A 22,772-nucleotide genomic window follows, 5' to 3' on the forward strand; every position below is an offset into this window, starting at 1 on the left:
CCAAATCCCCAGTGTAGGGCATGCAGGAGGTGGCCAATTGATGTTCTCTCTCATCAATGTTTCTGTCTCTCCCTCTCCTTTTCTCTCTCTCTAAAACTCAATAAAGAAAAAAAAAAACAATTACAAAAAAAAGGGCAGAGGACCTAAATAGACACCTCTCCAAACAGGATATACAAATGGCCAAGAGATATATGAAAAAATGCTCAACATCACTAATCATCAGAGAGATGCAAGTTAAAATGACTATGAGGTATCACCTTACATCTACCAGAATGGCTGTCATCAACAAAGCAATAAGTGCTGGTGAGGGTGTGGAGAAAAGGGGACTCTAGTACACTGATGGTGGGAATGCAGACTGGTACAGCCACTATGGAAAACAATATGGTGTTTCCTCAAAAAATTAAAAATTGAACTGTCATTTGACCCTGTGATTCCACTTCTAGGAATATCCCCTAAGAAGCCTGAAACATAAATCAGAAAGAATATATGTACCACTATGTTCATAGCAGCACTATTTACAATTGCTAAGATCTGGAAACAGTCCAAGTGTCCATCAATAAATGAGTGGATAAAAAAGCTGTGGAACATGTACACAATGCAATTCTATGCAGCTGTAATAAAGAAAGATCTCTTATCCTTTGAGATGGCATGGAAGGACCTGGAGAGTATTATGCTAAGTGAAACAAGCCAAGCAGAGAAAGACAAATATCACTTGATCTCACTTATTTGTGGAATATAATGAATTAAACAAACTGCTGAACAAAATTAACCCAGAGACATAGAGGTGGGATACAGGCTGACAAGCCTCGGGGGTGGGGGGTGGGGGGCTTGTAGGGAAAGAGATAAATCACAGAACTTGCATGTATGCATGACCAATGAACATAAACAACAAAGCTGGGGATGGGAGGGGGGAAAGGGGAGGAGGGGTCAATGGGGGAAAAATGAGAAACATTTGTAACCAAAACAAATTAATAAATAAAAAATTTTTAAAAAAAAGCTGTGGTACATATAGACAATGCAATTCTATGCAGCCATAAGAAAGAAAGATCTTTTATCCTTTGAGAAGACATGGGAGGACCTCGAGAGTATTCTCTTAAGTGAAACAAGCCAATCAGAGAAAGACACATATCACATGATCTCACTTATCTGTGGAATATAATAAACAAAACAAGCTGAGGAACAAAATATCCAGAGACATGGAAGTGGAGTGCAGATTGAGAAACCTCAGAAGAAGTGGATGTCAGGGGAGGGAAGAGATAAACCACAGAACTTTTACACATATATGTGTAAACAAGGAGATAGACAATGCTGGGGATGGGGGGGTTGGGCACGACTGAGAAGAGGGTGTCAATGGGCAAAAAGAGAGAAACATCTGTAATAAAAATAAATTAAATGAATTTTAAAAAACAATAATAAAAATCAAATTCGGAACCCAGAGAAATATATGGTGAATAGAAATCAGCTTCCACTGTGAGGAATTGTGTTCTGTTTTCAAGGCCACAAGTATTGGTGGTAGGGACAGAGATGGATAAGAGACAAAGCGCAGCTCATCCAGGGAAATATTACACAGCAACTTAAGATCTCAAAAAAATATATTCTTGGAGTAGTGGTAAAATAGATTTTTAAAAATTCATCACCCAAAAAGCTAAAGAGAGAAAAAGAATTATGAACTGTAAGTGGGCTCACACATATTTTTTTTAGTTATAATGTATACTATTGAGTACTCTGAATCACTGCTAGCTAATAATTTTGTTCAGTTTCCAGAGTTATAATGCCTCCTGATAAAACACACACACACACACACACACACACACACACACACACACACACAAATATCCTGTATTCTAGGACTCAAAGTATTTTACAGATACACTTTGAAGAAATAGGAGCTTACAGTAAAATATCAATGAACACCAAGAAAGCAAGGCTCAGTAAGTGAGAGCCAGAAAACAACAGAAAGAATCAAAACTGTAAAAGAACTACAGGATATAAACTAAGTATATTTAGTATTTTTGGAGAAATAAAAAAGAGCTAGAACTATAAACAAGGAGGACACTATAAAAATGAACTAGAAAATTATTAGAAAAACAAAGAGAACTTTAGATTCAGGATAAGAATTCAATAGATGTGTTTAATTTCAAATTAGACACACCCAGAGAGAAATAGTAACCTAGAATATAGAGCTGAGGAAATTATAAAAAAATGCAGGACAGAGACAAAATGGAATATAAAGAATAAAAGAGAAGTTAAGAGACCTTGAAAACAGAAGAAAAAGTTCTAACAAATATCAGAGTTTCAGGAGAGAGGAAAATTTTGGCAGAGGCAACATTTGAAGAGATAATGCTAAAAAAAATTTCCAAAGCAATTAATAGACTCCAATTTCCATACTCAGGAATCCCACCAAAATAACAACAGGATACTTAAAAAAAAAATACACATTGAGCTACATTATAATGGAACTGCAGATCAATAAAGACAACCATGTTGGAAATATCTGAATAGAAAAACTGAGATTACATTCCAGGGAAAGGCAGTTAAGGATACAGTTGATTTTAACAGCAAAATGTAAACCAATGAAGAGTTGCAATCGATATTCAAAGGGAAAATAATCGTTAACTCTGTGGAAATAAAATAAAAACATCCCTAGAAAAGCAGGAATAATGTTTGCTACTGGCAGATAATCAAGTGAACATTTTCAAAGGATGTACTTGAAACAAGAAGAAAGTGATCCCAGCTGGTAGCTTTGAGATGACAGAGAAAAAGAATGACATATGGGTAAATCTAAATAAACATCTATTGTATTAAATAACAACAAACCGAGCTCTGAAGCTTACAAAGAGTAAATTACAGTACATAAAAACATTTATATAGGTCAAGTGTTAGTGTGATTGGAGTTAAATATACTAAAGTCTTTGTTTTTCAAGAAGATGGTAAAGCTATTGATTTACTTTTAATTCTAGTGGTTATCAATTTTGATTGATTATGCCACAGCTATAATACCAAAATGTCATTGTTTTTAAAATACATTTATTGGGGTGACATTGGTTAGTAAGATATATAGGTTTCAAGTGTATAGTTCTATGATACATCATCTGTATATTGCATTGTGTGCTCACCACCCAAAGTCAGATCTTCTTCCATCACCATATACTTGACCCCCCTTTTTAAAAAAATATCCCCATCCCCCTTCCCTCTGGTAACCACAAAGCTGTTATCTGTGTCTACATGTTTTTTGTTTGTTTTTATTTGTTCATTTGTTGCTTTTAGTTTTCTATCCCCCATATGAGTGAAATCACATGGCTCTTAACGTTTTCTGTCTGACTTGTTTCCCTTAGCATCATGTTCTCAAGATCCATGCACGTTGTCACAAATGCCAATATATCATCTTTTCTTATGGCTAACTAGTATTCCATTGTGTGTGTGTGTGTGTGTGTATTCTTCTTTAATCCTCTATCAAAGGACAGTTCAGTTGTTTCCATGTCTTGGTCACCGTGAATAATGCTGCAGTAGACAGGGGTGCATATATCTTTACAAATAAATCATTTCAAAATTTTGGGGTAGATAGCCCGAAGAGGGGTTATATGGTAACTCTATTTTTAATTTTTTGAGGAACCTCCATACTATTTTCCATAGTGGTTGTACCAGTTTACACTCCCACCAACAGTGAATGAGGGTTCCTTTTTCTCCACAACCTCTTCAATACTTGTTATTACTTGTCTTATTTATAATAGCCATTCTAATAGGTATGAGGTGGTATCTCATTGTAATTAAATTCTTTTTTTCTTTATTGATTTTAGAGAGAGGAGAAGGAAAAGAGAGAGAGAGAGAAACATTCATGAGAGAGAACATTGATTGGCTGCCTCCTGCATGCCCCCTACTGGGGATTTGCCCCACAATCTGGGCATGTGCCCCGACAGGGAATCAAACTGGTGACCTCTTGGTGCATGAGTTGACACTCAACCACTGAGCAGCACCAGCCAGGCTCTCATTATACTTTTGATTTGCATTTCTCTACTAGCTAGTGAAGTTGAGTGTCTGCTGGGCATTTGTATGCCTTCTTGGGAGAAGTGCCTGTTCAGGCGCTTTGATTATTTTAATTGAATTATTTGTTTGGTGTTAAGTTGTATGAGTTCTTTATATATTTTGGATATTAACCCCATTGTTGGAGCTGTTGTTTGCAAATGTCTTTTCCCATTCTGTTGGTTACCTTTTTGTTTTGTTGTTGGTTTCTTTTGCTGTGCAAAAGCTTTTTAGTTTGATATAGTTCCATTTATTTATTTTTGCTTTGACTTCCCTTGCCTTTGGAGTCAAATTCATAAAATATTCTCTAAGACCAATGTTTAATAGTTTAGTACCTATGTTTTCTTCTATGTAATTTATTGTTTCAGATCTTATATTTAGGTCTTATTAATCTTGAATTAATTTTTGTACACAGGGACAAATTATAGTCTAGTTTCATTCTTTTGCATGTGGCTTTCCAGCTTTCCCAGCACCATTTATTTTATTTTTCCAAAAATTATACTTTATTATTTTTTCACTTAATTTCTTTTTTTTATTAATTAATTTTTGTTACAGATGTTTCTCCTTTTCCCCCCACTGATTCCTACCTCCCCCACCCTCCCTGCCCTCTCCCCATTTGTTGTCCATGTCCACTGTTCATGCATACATGCATGTAAGTTCTGTGGTTTATCTCTCCCCCACCACCCCCTCTTCTGGGGATTGTTAGTCTGTACCCTACTTCCACGTCTCTGGGACTACCCCATTCCTCACACTGTTATGTTCATTATATTCCACAAATAAGTGAGATCATATGAAACTTGTCTTTCTCTGTTTGGCTTGTTTCACTTAGGATGATACTTTCCAGGTCCCTCCATGTAGTCTCAAAGGATAAGAGATCTTTCTTTCTTACAGCTGCGTAGTACTCCATTGTGTATATGTACCACAGCTTTTTTATCCATTCATCTACTGATGGACACTTGGGCTGTTTCCAGATCTTAGCTATTGTAAATAGTGCTGCTATAAACATGGGGGTACATATATTCCTTCTGATTGGTGTTTCAGGCTTCTTAGGGTATATTCCTAGAAGTGGAATCACTGGGTCAAATGGAAGTTCACCCAGCACCATTTATTGAAGAGGTTTTCTTTTCTCCATTGTATGTTTTTGGCTCTTTTGTGGAAAATTATTTGCCCATATACATGTGGTTTCCTTTCTAGGGTCTCAGTTCTGTTCCTTTGGTCCATGGGTCTGTTTTCCTGTCAATACCATGCTGTTTTCATTATTGTCATTTTGTTGTATAGTTTGAAGTTAGGGCATGTGAGACCTTCTTTTTTGTCGGAATTGTTTTGGTTCTTTGGGGTGTTTTGTGATTCCATACAAATCTGAGGATTTTTTGATCATTTGCTTTAAAAAAATTTTTTGTTTTCTTTATTGATTTCTAGAGAGAGAGGGTAAGGGAGAGGGAGAGAGAGAGATAGAGACACCAGTGAGAGAGAACATCAATTGGCCACCTCCTGCATGCCCCCTACTGGAGATTTGGCCCACAACCTGGGTATGTGCCTTGACCGGGAATCAAACCAATGACCTCTTGGTTCATAGGTCAATGCTCAATCACTGAGCCACACTGGCTGGCCTGATCATTTGCTTTAAAAAAAATGCCATTGAAATTTTGATGGGGACTGCATTAAATCTGTATGTATCTTTGAGTAGGTAACATGACCATTTTAACTATATTGATTCTTCCAATCCATAAAATTGCATTGGGTTTATACAGTAAATATTTATTTCTCTCTTATGTAAAGCCTGTTGCTGCTTTGGGTGACTCTCCAGAACAAAAAAAAAAAGAAAGAAAGAAAGAAAAAAGGTTAACACAAACAATAGCATATCAACTAGAAAGACTAATATTTAAGTAAGTAAAAATCATTATATTATTCTAGAGATGTGCTATCTAATACAGTAGCTACATGTGCCTTTTTACATCAATTAATTAACTGGGTGAAAATGCATAGACGCAGTCAACAGCAGGGCAATTACCAGAGGGAAATGGGGTAGAAGGAGGTAGAAGAGGGTATGGCGGAGATAAATGGTGATGGAAGGAGACTTGACTTTGGTTGATAAAACACAATACAATATACAGATAATGTTTTATAGAATTGTCCATCTAAAACCTATATATTTCATTAATGTCACTCCAATGAATTCAATTAAAAAAGAAAAAATAAATAATAAAAAATAAAATGTATTTCTTCAGTTCATGGCCAATGTCAATTGCTCAATAATCACATATTGCTGTTGGCTACCACATTAGAAAACACATTTCTAGGGTTTCTATTTATACCTGATATATGATAAAAATAACTTCTGAAAATTTTAGGTAATTCTATTAGGTCCATATTATGAGCAATGATAAAATTAGTATATACCTTTTTTCCTCCTTTCCTTCAACCCAGATTATAGTTATTAAAAGTATTACCTTTATACTGTTTCTACTATTAATACTTCAATTATTTAACTACAGCTTTAATAATATATCCTCTTGTACATTAAACAGAAAAAGCTGATGAATATGAATTTCTGGGTTAGTGCACATTTAAAATTGATTTGAGACTTGACAGCTCACCTTAATATAAAATCCTTATGGTATACTTTAATTCAATATCATTCTACTTTTTTTTTTTTTTTTAACTCTACGTTGTTACTCAAAGAAGTCTGATGCTAGCCTGCAAACAAGAAAAAACCCGTGTGTGTGTGTGTGTGTGTGTGTGTATGTATGCACAGAGGTTTATAGGGATTTTTCTTTACATTTAAAGTGCTATAGTTTTACTATGACATATTTCAGAGTTGATTCTATGCCAATTTTCCCTCAATACTTAATTTCAGGAAACACAATACTTATAGTTTTAAATATTTGTTTTTTCATAACTGTAAAGTTGCTTTCATCTGATATAGAATAGCAAAAGAAGATGAAGAAGAGTTAGAAGACTTCTCCTACCTAACTTCAAGGTTTATTATAAAGCTACAGTAACCAGGAGATTGTGGTATTGATGTAAGAATAGACAAACAGATTGATGAACCGTAATAGAATGTGCAGAAACATACTATTCACATAAATAGTAAATTGATTTTTGTCAAAGGTACCAATACAACTGACTGAGAAAGAAAAGTTTTAAACAAATGATGCTATAGCAACTGAATATTCATTAAAAAATAATGACTATGTTACTGCACACACAAAATTAATTTGAGTTGGATCATAGGACCTAAATGTAGTAATTAGAAATAGAGCTTCTAGAAGAAAACATAGAAGAATATATTTTCTTACATACTTGGGATAAGCAATGATTTTCACAAAAGAAGCTATAGTAAAAATAGTGATAAATTAACTTTAAAAATTACTTCTCATAAAAATATACCTTTATGAAACTAATAAGCAAATCACATAGTAGGAGGCAAATATGAAATCTCAATTTTTCCTCCTCTCCAAGTCAAAAATAGGCAAAAGATTTATTTATTTATTTATTTATTTATTTATTTATTTATTTATTTATTTTTCTTATCCTCACCGAGGACATTTTTCCATTTTTTATTCAGATAGAGCGGGAGGGAGAGAGAGAAAAAGAGAGTGAAAGAAACATCGACGTGAAAGGGGCACATCAAGCGGCTGCCACCCTCATGACCCATCCAGGGCCAGGGTCAAACTGCAGCCGAAGTACATGCCCTTAGCGGGAACTGAACCCTGGTCTCTCTGGACTGCAGGCTGATGCTCTAACCACTGAGCGAAGTCTCTCTGGATTGCAGGCTGACACTCTAACTGCTGAGCCAAACCTGCCAGGGCAGAAAAATAGACAAAAGATTTAAAAATAAACTTTAGAAAGGAATATATACAAATCACTGGTAAGCTCATGGAAAGATGCACAACATCATTAGTCATCTGGGAAATGGCCCATGACATAGTCATGTCTTCAGGCACAGCACTCTGCCACTACTCTGCAGAAGAGGCATAAATTTGCCTCAGCAAACCTCAGAAGGAAAAAAGAAAGTGGCTGATCCAGTGCCCCCAGAAGCATATAACATCCTGGATACTAGAAACTTTCATGTAATGACTCAGTTGCCCCACCAATGGTCATTGCTGCCCAGTTAATGGATCAGAGCTGTGAGAGCCAGATAAAGGAGATGGTAGGAGTATGGGCTCTCCATTGCTTGGTTTGCTTATGCAAGGTACATTTGCAGGTCAGTCATTCACTATCTCCAGGAACTGGCCAGCTCTGGGAGAGGCAGTCTCTGTAGAGCTGGTAAGGCCCCATGATGTCCAAGCATCATAAATACAGAAAACAAGAAGGCTTGATTAACACACAGCAACAAATGTTGGTGAGTTGGTGGAGTAACTTGAAGTTTCTCATATTGCTGTTGGGAATTTAAATTAGTTCAGTCACTTTAGAAAACTGAATGGCAATTTCAGGTAGATGTAACTATACATTTATTTTATAATCCAGTAGTACTACTCATAAGTGTTTAGCTAAGAGAAATGAAAGCACATATTCACAAAATGATTTATATTAGCATGTTCATGGAAATCTTATTCATAGCTTAAGATTTGAAACAACCTAAATGCCCATAAAATCATAAAAATACTAAAACATTTGGAATATGTGTGTGTGTGTGTGTGTGTGTGTGTGTAGACATTATTGGGGAATTAAAAGGAACAGCTACAGATAATGAATTTATTTGGCGAACCTCAAAATCACAATACTGACTTTAAAAGCCAGATAAAATAGAATACTTGTCATATGATTTTATTTTTATAAAATCTAAAGAAAAGTAAAACAAATCTATGGTGTTGGAAATTAGAAAGTGGTTGCTTACTACAGTGCTGGTTGTGGAGGAGGATGACAAGGATACAAAGCAACTTTTTGGAGTGATGGAAATAGTCTACATCTTGTTTGGAAGAGTGGTTTCTTGAGAGCATGCATTTGATAGAAGTTATCAAGTCCAACATTTACCTATACATCCCAATGTATAAAAATATATTTTAAAAATATAACCAAGAATTTATTTTCATGCTTGCTTATAAATAAATATAACGTTTGAAGGCTATAACAGGAATTAATATTAACTTTCTGTTGTGAGATGTGGGGAGAAATGGACATACAAAGGACTGAGATGAGAAGGTGAATTCTCATCGACAAATTATTTTTTTATTTTAAAAACATATTAACATATTATTTATTAAAAATAAATATAGTTTATGTATTTATTTATTTTAAGTGAGATTTATTCTCTCTCTTTTCTTTTTCTTTATTGATTTTAGAGAGAGAGGAAAAGAGAGATAGAAACATCGATAAGAGAGAACATTGATTGGTTGCCTCCTACATGCCCCCCACTGGGGATCAGGCCCACAACCTGGGCATGTGTCCTGACTGGGAATCGAACTGGCGACCTCTTGGTGCATGGGTTGATGTTCAACCACTGACCAACACCGGCCGGACAAAAATAAATACATTTTAAAAACAAAATAAATTTAAAACAGAATGTCTAACTTCCAATATTACATTTTCTAGTTATCCTTATCTTTGTAAACTGCACAACCATTCGCACTGTTATGCTATTCAAAGTCCCAAGAGTTATTCTTACTTCCTCACCTCTCATCAACAAGTCCCCTTGACTATTTCTCCAAAATATATCTTTGGTATAAATTATTTTCTTCATCTCCTGTTTTACCTTCCAGGTTTACCTACCATCATCTCTTGTCTATAGAACTTCAAATGCTCCCTAACTGGTCTTCCTTTCGCTCTTTGCCTTCTATAAACCATTCTTTACTAGTAACCAAAATAGTATTTCTAAAATGTAAATCAGATAATGCCACTACTCTGCATAAAACATCTCAAATAGAAGGAAGACAAATGGTCACTTAATCTATATCTGGCCCTTCCTCTCTATCTTGCCTCAAATACATTTTGCCCCCACATTTTCCCACTACAATCTTGCCACACTGGCCTGTCTGCTTCTTTCTCCTCTTTTCTTCTCAGTGCACCACACCTTCCTGTTTCATGGCTTTTACCAACTCTTTCTTCAGACCTCAGTTGAAGTGCCATCTCCTCAGAAAAGCTCTCTCAGCCCGGCTCACGTAGAACAGCAGTCTCTCCTCCCATCTCTTTCTAGTATATTACATTATTATAAGTATAATAATATTATTATTATTATTTTAAATCCTCACCGAGGATATACTTATTGATTTAGAGAGCAAGGAAAGGGGGAGAGAGAGAAACATTGATGGATAGAGAACATCGATTTATTGCCTTTCGTACGTGCCCCAACCAGGGATCAAACCTGAAACCTAGGCATGTGCTTCAACCAGGAATTGAACCCACTACCTTTCGGTATATGAAGCGATGCTCCAGTCAACTGAACTACACCAGCCAGGGCACTCTGTCATATTTTTATCAGAGCACTCATCAATATCAGATTTTCTCTTTGGTGTGTTTGTCTACGGTCTGCTGCCATGCATACCCAGGAGCAGAAACATTTTTGTATAGTTCTGTGCTACATTCCTGATACTACATATAATACAGCCTGGTTTATGATTTTACTTATGAGATCGTCTAAAATGATAAATTTTCCCCAGCAGAAAGAAAAAGATTCCATTCTGAGGAAACATTTTTATTTAACTTCATTTTATGTACTGTGGCAATCTTTAGGAAGTAAGGTTTCTGATTATGTATATAGTTATAAATAAAAATTACATTTTTAAAAGTCTTTGGTGGCAATAAAGATTGTAACATACTCCAAGGTGGGATTTTTCTTCCCATATTTTATTTTTTTTAAGTAAATAACTTTCTTTTGTCAGTTGAGTTTATTTGTGTATTAGATTTTATAGAATATGCATTTCTCTGCTTGTCTTCTCATGTTCATTTCCTATGTCCCTGATGTAGTCTGTATTTGTTCCTGTTCTTTAAAACTCTTTCTTTCTATTCCATTTTCCACTTTGCTTTCTCTGAACTGGACATAAATTAGGAAAAAAGATGCATTGTTTGTGTCAAGCATTTAATTTTTTAAATAGTTAGAAAATCTCTTTAAAACAAAGTCAAATCTACTAAAATATAAATCATGTGGCCTTCTACCACATGATTCATAATTATTTTTCTTCTGTTTAAAATAATTTAATTGAAGAAGAAATAGTTCCGCATCATTACTTTCTCAGAAAAAAGGAGGCAATTATTCCTAAAATGAAAGACAGCAAATACCAAGACTGCAATCGAGTCTGTTTAGGGGGACATTTAGGAATTGTCAGTCTTACAACAAGCAGTTCTTTTTTCCTAAGAGGGATTATGTAAAGGAGTCTTTGTGAGTGAGCATCATTTATTTTCTTTTTGCCTATCTCTTCATCACCAGAAATATGTTGAATCTAAAATATTTACCCCCACTTGACCACTTCACTTTCTTTTTTGACATATCAATGATTTCCTTTCAATTATACTATTTTCCTCTTTTTTAATTGCAGTGTAAAACATAAATTACCTCCTTAAACATTTCACTCGCTCAGACCCAATAAATATGCTTGACATTCCATTACCTCTGTCACTGACAGAATGTTGATTTTAGAATCCCTAAGTGACACGGTGTCTTTTTAACTATATATATTTGTATATTTATACCTAACAGATTGCTAGTTTAATTTGTTTGCTCTATCTTGTTGCGATTCTAGTAATTCCCATTGAAAGTGTTCTATAGCTTTGTTAGCCTTCAAATTTTCAAAGTACATTCTTCCTTGCATCACAAATTGGTTATGTATTTCAAAAGGTAAGAGGCCCCTCTGTGAGAAAAGATGTTTAAGAACAAAGGCAGGAATAACCAGTAATTACTCTTCGGTTAGGAGGTGATGTCTGCTATGCAGAGAAGTGTTAGATTGCTGAGGTGGGATAGGGAAGAAGGTAGCAAACATCCTGGGCGAGGGGACTTGGGAAACTGAGATGAGATCATTAAACAAAGCCAACCAATTTGACCAATTTACACCCAGCTAGAGAACTGCAAGACTATCTTCCCTAATCAGGGACACTTGAAAGCAGATGGTTTACACTTCTCCTCCCTAACCAGGGAATAAATAACTTAAATCACCCTGGTCAGGGAGATAGAGAACAGAGACCCAATTAATGCCATTTGTGCCAGCCAAACCCAAGGACAGATGAAGTCAGAGGAACCCTGACTTCAAAAACCTAATTAGAGCCAAGAAAAAAGTAAAACAATAAAGCAACCAAAGAATAATCCCTAACTCCCCAATACACTCATCTTGATGTATCAACATATTAGAAACACACCCGGAAAGCTGATGAATATTGTGCTGAAACCCTCCTTTAAGATTCTCGTCTACAGAAAAGTGACAAAAACCCTCAAAACAAAGGACACCAGCGCAAGCTCCCTCTGGACCATGCCTATGCCTGAGAATAGGCATTAACTTTTTACTTTTCTTCTCCTAAGCTCCAAAGGTTCCCCATGAGACTTGCAACCAGGGGAGCAGTGAGCAGCGGGGCTTACCCCCGCACACCTGTCCTCAAGGCCTCCTTTTTCTCTGACTCCAGTGAGCTAACAGCAGCCCCACTTTGGCTCCCTTTCCTATAACAGTCTAAGGAGTCAAAGCAGAGCACCACTTGGGTTCTCTCCTGTTGCTTCCTCTACCTTAAGTCCTTCCTTAGTTTTACTGTTCCCAGTTTTTAAAAGTATATTCTCAAGAATCTCCGGGACTCATGTTATGCAGTCAAGAAGCCACACACTGCGGGCCAGCCTGAAGCAGAACCACCCCAGGAGCGCTTTCTGTCCCATGACATTGCTGGAGAGGTAAATGCTTTTGTCATTTTTCATATTATAAGGAGCAAAAAGAAGAAATAATGGAAAAGTATTACAACTCTTCAGGTGGGACATTTGCTGTCATGGAATGAAATTATTGGAATTACAGTAGAAATAGACTAATATATAAAGTCTGAATTCAACAATACAGCAGCATCTTTTATCTATTCTTAGTAATATAGCTCTAGTTCCTCCTAATAGTTAGAATTACTTTATTGGAGATGTATAAAGCCCTTATTAAAATACCAATTGTCCTGGGGATGTTAATACTTGATCTTAGGTTTGCATATCCTATATTAACTGAAAGAAGTGAGGGATGTTAGATGGTAATGAATTCCATCTGTTAAAGAGTCAACAGAACAGAAATATAGAATAGGAAATAAAATACAAAACAAAGAGGAAGAACCTGCAACTTTTAACCTTATAGCTACTTAAAGGTTTCTTTTATGTCCTAAAGACAGCCTCATTGTTTGAAAGAGTGTGTAAAAGTCAACAGTATAATAGTGTACAAGATGCACGCTACTCAGGAGGAAATAGAGAGAGATTCCAGACTTACTTGTCTAACAACAGGTTTTACACACAGAAGGAATGATAAATATTGAAGCCAATGAATGCCTAAGTAAAGAAGGAAGGAAAGGAGGAAATGGGAGGGAAGGGGAGAAGAGAGAGAGGATGAAGGAGGTGGCATTGTTTTCTTTTGTTTAAAAAACTTTTTTTTTCTTTATTGATTTTAGAGAGAGAGGAAGGGAGAAGGAGAGAGAGATAGAGATATCAATGAGAGAGAACATTGACTGACCACCTCCTGCATGCCCCCCCACTGGGCATCAGGCCCACAACCTAGGCATGTGCCCTGACCAGAAGTCAAACTGGCGACCTCCTGGTGCATGGGTCTACACTCAACCAGCGAGCCACACCCACTGGGCAGAAGTGGCTTTGTGTTGTAAAATACTTTTTTCATTAATTCCTAATTTTGACTATACATGAAAACCTCTGTTATTAATATATTTAGGCTTAGACATACAAAAAGCAGATATTTTTATGTTTTTTTTTTTTTTATTTTTTATTTTTTTTTATCCTCACCCGAGGATATTTTTCCATTTTTTGTACAGATAGAGTGGAAGGGAGAGAGAGAGAGAAACATCGACGTGAAGGGACACATCGAGTGGCTGCCACCCGCACGACCAACCAGGGCCGGGGACAAGCTGCAACCGAAGTACGTGCCCTTAGCGGGAACCGAACCCGGGTCTCTCCGGACCACAGGCCGACGCTCTAACCGCGGAGCCAAACTGGCCAGGGCTATTTTTATGTTTTGAATAGATGTGTCATTGCAAATATTTTTTGATTTAAAACTTTATTGTTTTTCTCTTCCTTCTTTCCATCTGTTCTCTTCACTCTGTCTCCCCATACAGTAACTAAAAGCATGTAAATATTGTTTGTTATTTTGCTGTAATTCAAGAGCATTTAAGCTTTTAAAATTTTTCATGTCAACAATAAGCCATGTTGAGCATGCATGAGCAACATATATATTTTATTTGTATATTTTATATTCGTTTATATTGATTAACTCTGTATAAGCTGTAGAAATTTCTAAAAATAAACTTTAAAGAATGGGATATAATAATATATGTTTAGAAATTTTACTATTATAGTCTGGCTGGTGTGGCTCAGTGGCTGAGAGGTGACCCACGCACCAAAAGGTTGCTGGTTTGATTCCCAGTCAGGCCACATTGCCCAGGTTGTGGGCCAAATCCCCAGAGAGGGCATGTAGGAGGTGGCCAATCAGTGTTCTCTCTCATGGATGTTTCTGTCTCTCTCCCTCTCACTTCCTCTTTCTCTAAAATCAATAAAGAAAACAATAAACTAAAAAAAAAAGGAATTTTACCATTATTGTTTTTATACCAATAAATTATAATGTTTGTTGGGTGAGCACATTCTATTCTCAATTTGGAGACCACTGTACAGACCAACCTCAGATTTTAATTTCACTAGAATAATCAGGATTATTTTTATGTAGACCACATTGATAGGTTGATATTCCACAGAGAAAAATTAAATATTTCAAGTAAATACAGTTTTCTTTTTTAGTTATTTAGGTCAACATTCCTAAGGTATAATTTAAATTTAGTAAATATTCAAATTTATGTACAGTTTAAAATTTCAATAAATTTTGGCAAATAAATAGAGACTTGGACCATTATAATTAAGGTAAAGAACAAGGCTGTCATTTTAAAAAGGTTCTGTCATTTGTCTTCTCTGTCCATCCCCACCTCACCCCCATTTAAATAAAAAGCCTGAAGAACTTGACAATGGTAGTGAAGTTTTTTCTCAATCAGAAATGGCTTCATTTGCATAATGCAATTAACAAATCCAGGACTGAGGCATTCCAGACTCCCACCCAAGGAACATAAATAGAAGCACAGGACTGAAACAGAAAGAGTGTAGATTCAAGACCCAGGTGTGTGACAGTCAAATAACATAGAAAACTATAGGGAAGAAAAGCTGTCTTAGGTTGTAGGAGGGTGAGAGTATAACTAGATGTGGCATACACTGGTTTTGGTTAGAGAAGAACTATTCTAGATGGAAGAGATAGAAATAAACTCTCTACTCTTTGATGTTCTATATGCAGAGGAGATGGAGATAGAAAATAGCACAGTGGTGACAGAATTTATCCTCGTTGGTCTGACCCAGTCTCGAAATATTCAGCTACTGGTCCTTATGTTCATACTAATTTTCTACCTCATCACCCTCCCTGGGAACTTCCTCATCATTCTCACCATCAGATCAGACCCTGGCCTCACAGCTCCCCTCTACTTCTTCCTGGGCAACTTGGCCTTCCTGGATGCATCCTACTCCTTCATCGTGGCGCCCAGGATGCTGGTGGACTTTCTCTCTGAGAAGAAGGTGATCTCCTATGGGGCCTGCATCACTCAGCTCTTTTTCTTGCACTTCCTTGGAGGAGGGGAGGGGTTACTCCTTGTGGTGATGGCCTTTGACCGCTACATCGCCATCTGCCGTCCTTTACACTATTCAACTGTCATGAACCCTAGAGCCTGCTATGCTTTGCTGTTGGTTCTCTGGCTTGGAGGCTTTGTCCACTCCATCATCCAGGTGGCCCTCATTCTCTGCTTGCCCTTCTGTGGCCCAAACCGACTGGATAACTTCTTCTGTGACGTGCCACAGGTCATTAAGCTGGCCTGCACAGACACCTTTGTTGTGGAGCTCCTGATGGTATTTAACAGTGGTCTGATGACCCTCCTGTGCTTCCTGGGCCTTTTGTCTTCCTATGCAGTCATCATCTGTCATGTACATGGGTCCTCCACTGAGGGGAAGAACAAGGCCCTGTCCACATGTACTACTCACATCATTATTATATTTCTTATGTTTGGACCTGCCATTTTCATTTACACTCGCCCCTTTAGGACCTTACCAGTGGACAAGGTGGTTTCCTTTCTCCACACAGTGATCCTCCCTTTGTTGAATCCTGTAATTTATACACTTCGTAACCAGGAAGTGAAATGTGCCATGAGGAGGTTATTGAGTCTGCATGTGGTCTGCTGAATGGATTTTATAATAAGTCAAGACAAAGAAATTTGACTGCAAACCATCCATTAATTTAATATATATGGTTTTTCATTGATTCACTCCCATTTGTCAGGTATTATTGTAGGCAATCAGAGAAAAAACTTGGTATGTTAAAAGACTTTAAAAGAAACACCAGAGTGGTTGATGTATGATGAGTGATTCAGGGGTTAAATTTTACGGTTGTAAGAGTCAAATCACTAAGGTATTTTAGGCTAAGATAAGAATTTTTATTCTATTCTAATTGCAGTACGCGTTCATCTTAATATTTTAGGCAAGAAAGTCACTCGTTCACAATTGTTTTTCTGTGGTTTAGAGCAGGGGTGGGGAACCTTTTTTCTGCCTAGGGCCATTTGGATATTTATAACATCATTCTTAGGCCATACAAAATTATCAAATTAATAATTCGCCTGTTATATGCGGTCAAACCTTTGATTAACTCACCCCTAATGTGATGGCTGGAACTGCTTCTTTTTGGTGGGAATGTGTGATGTTAACTGGTATTGATGATGTTGCTACTTGCAACTGATTTTTCAGGTTTGTGTTGGTAGTCTGGAGCACAGTAACTCTTTGCAATGGTAAGTTTTGAAAAGAACTGCTCGCAGCAGTAATGTGTTCCAAACACAGATCCATATTTCAACGCATGTCTCCTCAAAGTGGGAAATTCATCACTGCTTATGTAACATTTATAGAACTCAACGAGGTTGATGTACCTAGCTTTCAGCTCATCATAACTTTGCAGCTGAATGATTTTGTGGTGTAGGTTATCAGGCCCATCATCAGCTGGTTCCACATTGAACAGTGTAGCAAAGATGTACAATCCCATTTGTTTACTTTTCACATTCCTGAATCCTTCACTAAATGCCTAATTAGTTTCACACATTCACTAGCTTATTGAAGTGTCTTAAAAGGCTTTTGTCTTCCAGAGTGGGGAAATGCACTGTGTTATTCCTTTCGAGTTGCACTTTCCACAGCCTTAATTTAGCTTCAGATGATTTCACCTTTGAAAGCAGGGAGCTGAGAAGCTGGTTGGGGCCCTGCAGTTTGATGTTCAGCTCTGAAAGGTACTTGGTAATGTCCACCATGAACCCTTAATCACACAGCCACTTGTTATCGTTGGGATCCCTGACAGGTTTTTCCTTCATCTCCATGAACTGTTTGACTTCATCTCACAGTTCCTAGAACCTCATGAGCATGTTCCCACGACTTAGCCACTGCACTTCACAGCGATAAACAAGATCACGATACTGAGTCAAGATCATTCAGTAACCCCTTAAATTGATGGCTGTTAAACCCTCTGCTTTTGACAAAATTTATGCATGACACTACTGTTGACATTATATTATTGAGCCACGACTGTGCACAGAGACTTTCTTGGTGTATGATGCCATGGCATATAATTAAATCACTTAGATCAAGACTGAGATGATTCAGTTCTTTCTTGACAAATGCAATTAACCCTTTTTGAACCAACCATGGCTGGAGCTCCACCTGTAGCTTAACTTTTCAAATGTTAGCTCAAGTTTTTTCTTTGATAAAACAAGTTCTCACCTCTTGTAGTGCCATGCATAGCTTCCAGTGACAACAGTTCCTCTCGCGTGTCAAACTCTGCAGTTATTCCATGAAAGAAAATGGCCAGCTGGGCAGTATTTCCTTTACCCCTTGTCTCATCACAGGCCAGAGAGAAAAGTTGGAAATCTCCTTCAGAATCATTCAGTGTTTTTTCCATATCTTGTGCTAAATCAGGAATCTGATCTGAGACAGTTTGCAGACACAAACTAACACTCTGAAGCAATTTTACTTTGTTTGGTGCTAACAGCTCCACAGCAGCCACCATGCACTCTTTTACAAACTCTCATTTTCTTTACAATTAGCTTGCTCACTACATAATTCATCTGAATAATGTTTCTGACACAATGAGGGCTGGTGAAAATGATTTATTTTGAATCCAAACTCTGCTGAAGAGCATTGATTTTATCCAGATGCATTTGACCTCCCAATGCATTGAGTTTAGCATGTTTTGAGCTGTAATGATGTTTCAGATTGGCTTTTTTCATTACTATTAATGCATTGCCACGAATTAGGCATACTAATTTGCTTTTGACTTCAACAAAAATAATAATAATAATTTGTCTATTTCTCTTGGAAAGATTGACACTCTGTCTCAACTTTTCTTTGCAGTCATCATTTGTAAGCTGTCACACCACTTAAGTTTTAATAGCTATCCAGTGCTTGTGTTGCCACTGATGTAATTATTTTGCCTTAATCGCTGTTCCAATCCTGCAACTTGGACTTGGAACATATCCAATGTTTGTATCATTAACTCTTGAGGTCTTTTCTGTGTACTGTAATTTCCGTATTCTTCATCTGAGCTTCAAATTTTGTGAGAATTGTTGATCGTGGACATGTGGATAAAGGTTGAATTGGAGTTATTGGTTGTGCTGACAAAGAAGTTTACATCGTTGTCAATCATTGGAGGCAAGGTCATCAACATTTTGAGGAATCATCTCATCACATCTCGTCACATCATCACCAGATCACCGTAGTTTTTTCACAGTGTGTTAACACTTTTGCAACGTGTACACTCCCAGCCTGCCTGGCACTGACTGTCCTCTGAGTCACCACAACACAGGCAGATGGGCTATGGGCAGCCAACAAGAAGCATATGTGTCTGTCTCATTATGTACTTGTATGTGTCCTGTCTACCCCATAATGGGTATTCCTTGCTTGTCCCTCAAAATTTACAATAATATTATGATTCATTTAATATGAATTTATGTTGCTGTGAAAAAGCTTCTAGATTTGTCAAATTTCAAGTCCTGCCTACAGTTGCCGTGTCAGGACCAGAGCAAATCATTTTTTGGTGCCTTATAAAACCTTAGGGCCAGACGTTCTCCATCCCTGGTTTAGAGCAACACTGGATTCTGGGCAGAGATCAATAAGCTGCAAAACACCAAAAAGAGCAGAATGTTACATTGCAGGCCTATATATGTTTATTTCTCTAATTTTCCTACCAAATTTGGGCAGAGAGATAAGATAGAAAGATTATTGATTTTTTATGGAAAACTATTATAAAGTATTTTGTTTATTTTTTTAGAGCTTCATGATTATTACTAATGAAGTAATAGTCTTAACATCCCTGGATTCTATTGGAGATTACATAAATCAATCTAGTTATTTTTAATACAATGGGGTTAAATGCCAGAAATTAGGTACCCATACATTTTTTTAAGGTGTAGAAAATCATTCTCCATGCTGGGTATTCAGACATAATTGCCAAAAATATCCACATAACTGCCAATAGAACTAAGCTGCCCATTGGTCTATACCTGCAATAATCAGGAGACTGGGAAAGCAAGAAGCCATTTTGCCAGCTCCTGACCGAAGGAAACATCACTTAGCAGTGGTCTGGGACCAGGAGAATTATATGCCTTTCATGTTATTGCCTCTCTCCAATTAATTTTTTTCTAAATTAAAGTTTTACATTTACAAGTCAGTACATTTGATACGAATCCTAGATGCAAAGTCCGAAAGGACTATGTTTATATGTTCACAGCTTCTTTGGGAAACAAAACAATGCAAAGATAGCGGTAAAATAGAGTGTTATAGTTTTACAATCTTATAGGTGAGAAAGTTCAGTGAAGTATAATATAAAAATAGAAAATAAGAAACAGTTACATTTCACATGTTAAATAAACATGTGTAGGCAAAAGGTATAAGATTGATGAAAATCTGCTCACCACACATGAATGTGTGGATTATTATCTCAACAATTATAGAAATTTGCATGGAAATCGAATTGAATGTTCCTTTTCTACCACAGGGTGGTACAAGGGAGCATCCACACTTAAAAATTAAAATAAAAAACCATTAACTAAGGACATTAATATAAATAATAAAAGGTTAATTCACTTAATTCATTAAGAATTTTAATAAGTGAATATGAAGTAGATACATACTCAGAAGGAAATGTGGGCAATAGAAACTAATAATCAATTGACAAAGGGAAAAAATGGAAAGGGTTATAAACAAAAATAATTTTATTCTCAAAAACCAACTGTGAGAATCAAGATCACTGATTGTGGTATGTTTATAGAATAATGTTGCTCATGTACTATCAACAAGTAGAAAAATACAACATAAAAAATACACTTTTCTATAAGGCTATCAAAGCAGGGGTGAAACAAGGAAGCCTATTGTTTTGAGCTCCAGAGAGAGACAAGGCCTGTACAGATGAGCAGAGATCTATGGCAGCTTCCATATCTGTGGGCAAGTATTTAGTCTGGATATTGGCAGATGGAAAAGTGATCTTGCAGTAGAGTGAGATATTTTGTAGGAATGATAAAAAACAAGCTGAACCTTTAATGGCACATGGGATTTAGATGGATTAGAATCTAAAAAAGCTCCAAACACAAAAATAAATAGCTCACTTATAAATTTCTCTCTCCTCCCACACCCTGACATCTATATCAGTAATTTGCTCAGTAAAGGAATAATGGAGGAAGAAATGAAAACCAGAGGGAATTTGCACATTCTTTTTTTTTTTTTTAATCCTCACCCGAGGATATTTTTCCATTTTTTGTACAGATAGAGAGGGAGGGAGAGAGAGGAAGGGAGAGAGAGAGAGAAACATCGACGTGAAGGGACACATCGAGTGGCTGCCACCTGCACGACCAACCAGGGCCGGGGACAAACTGCAACCGAAGTACGTGCCCTTAGCGGGAACCGAACCCAGGTCTCTCCGGACCGCAGGCCGACGCTCTAACCGCTGAGCCAAACCGGCCAGGGCAATTTGCACATTCTTAGATATTACTGTAGTGTTCAAATGTGGATGTCTACAGAGTTGAATCCTAAGGGAAACAAAATTATCTAAATTATGACTCAAACTCCTCCCAACTGTAAATACTGACAAGATCAAAGATATTAGTTTCTTGGTGGCAGTTGGCAGATGTTGGAGGTAAAACTAATCTGAGCTAAATTCAATATAATTAAAGATGATTCCAAGCCCCAGCTCAACTAGAGTTTGAAGGAATTCTAATGCTTAGACTCTCATTTTAATTTCAGGACAGAGGAAAATAATTTAACTTTCTGAAAAAAATAAGCATAATAAAAGTAAATATAATTCTTCATCTTCCACGGAATTTTTAATAGTGTTAAGAATATAATTTTGAAAATTAGAAGCTATGCCAAAAAAATAAAACAGAGGAATATCTCATAATTAATAGAAAAATGTTGATAGGAAAAGACTATCAGTCGAACCACAAAGCCTTTAGAAAACTATTATAAACATATTAAATATAATACATGGATAAGGAGATGAAGATTTCAGAAGAGAAGTGCAAACCTTAACTATAAATGGATATACTAGAACTGAAAAGAACAATATTTGAAATAAAAAGGAATTTCTTAGATTAGCTGAACAGCATTTTGGACACTACAGATAAAATGACTAGTGATTATGAAGATTAGTTTTTAGAAATAATCCAGAGTAAAGGGCAGAGAGAAAAGATTCAAAAACATGAATAGTGTTAATTCACTTTGGGGGCAGCATCAAATAATTAAATAAAAAGAGGAGAGAATTTCACCAAAACATTAATCCAGATATTCAGGAAACTCAGGATAATCCAAACAGTATAAATACAAATAAGACCATAATGTAACTGGTGCAGAATGATTAGGGAAGAAAAAAAAAAAACTCTTAAAAAGCAGCCATAGGATAAAAAGATGGCAAATAGCAATGACAATAAAAATGGTGGTTGATTTTTAAAAATCATAAATAATGAAAACCATATCAGTGAAATTGTATTTTTTCGAGTTCTTCAAACAAACAAACAAACAAACAAACAAACAATCTAGAATTTCTATCCAGTGAAAATAAACTTTAAAAAAGTGCAACAGGCATTTTAATATTCATAAAAGCTGAGAGAAAATTTGCTGCCAGTAGACTTACACACAGTTGTACTAAATAAAATTCTTCAAGCTGGTGGGAAAATATACCAGATGGAAACTTGAATTTATGGGCAGAAATGAAAAAATATAGAAGGGGTAAATAAGTGCATAAATATGGGAAAAAGTCTATTTTAATCTTTTCTTATTTACTTTTGAAGATAATTAAAAGCTTAAATTAAAAATAATAAAGTTCACCCCGGCAAGTTTGGCTCACCAGTTAGAGCATCAACCTGCAGACCAAAGGGTCTCAGGTTTGAGTCCTGGTCAAGGGTACGTTCCTGTGTTGCAGGTTCAATCCTGACCCTGGTCGGAGTCACGCTAGAGGAAGCCAATTGATGTGTCTCTCTCACACACGATGTTTCTCTCTCTCTCCCTCTCCCTCCCTTCTACTAAAAAAATATATATATAT

The 22,772-nt window shown here is 36.5% G+C and overlaps 1 protein-coding gene across 1 annotated transcript; it reads left to right on the top strand.

The window, feature by feature from the left end:
* Positions 1 to 15,466: 15,466 nt before the first annotated feature.
* Positions 15,467 to 16,393, top strand: LOC118615161 (olfactory receptor 4N4-like). Its single transcript, XM_036239745.1, has one exon. The coding sequence runs from the start codon at positions 15,467 to 15,469 to the stop codon at positions 16,391 to 16,393; it is 927 nt and encodes a 308-aa protein (XP_036095638.1).
* The last annotated feature ends 6,379 nt before the right edge of the window (positions 16,394 to 22,772 follow it).

The sequence above is a fragment of the Molossus molossus genome, unplaced genomic scaffold, assembly GCF_014108415.1.
Source record: "Molossus molossus isolate mMolMol1 unplaced genomic scaffold, mMolMol1.p scaffold_m16_p_1, whole genome shotgun sequence".
NCBI lineage: Eukaryota > Metazoa > Chordata > Mammalia > Chiroptera > Molossidae > Molossus > Molossus molossus.

Bases quoted from the DNA above. Each gene is read 5' to 3' on its own strand.
- LOC118615161 (XM_036239745.1), top strand. From the start codon at position 15,467: ATGGAGATAGAAAATAGCACAGTGGTGACAGAATTTATCCTCGTTGGT.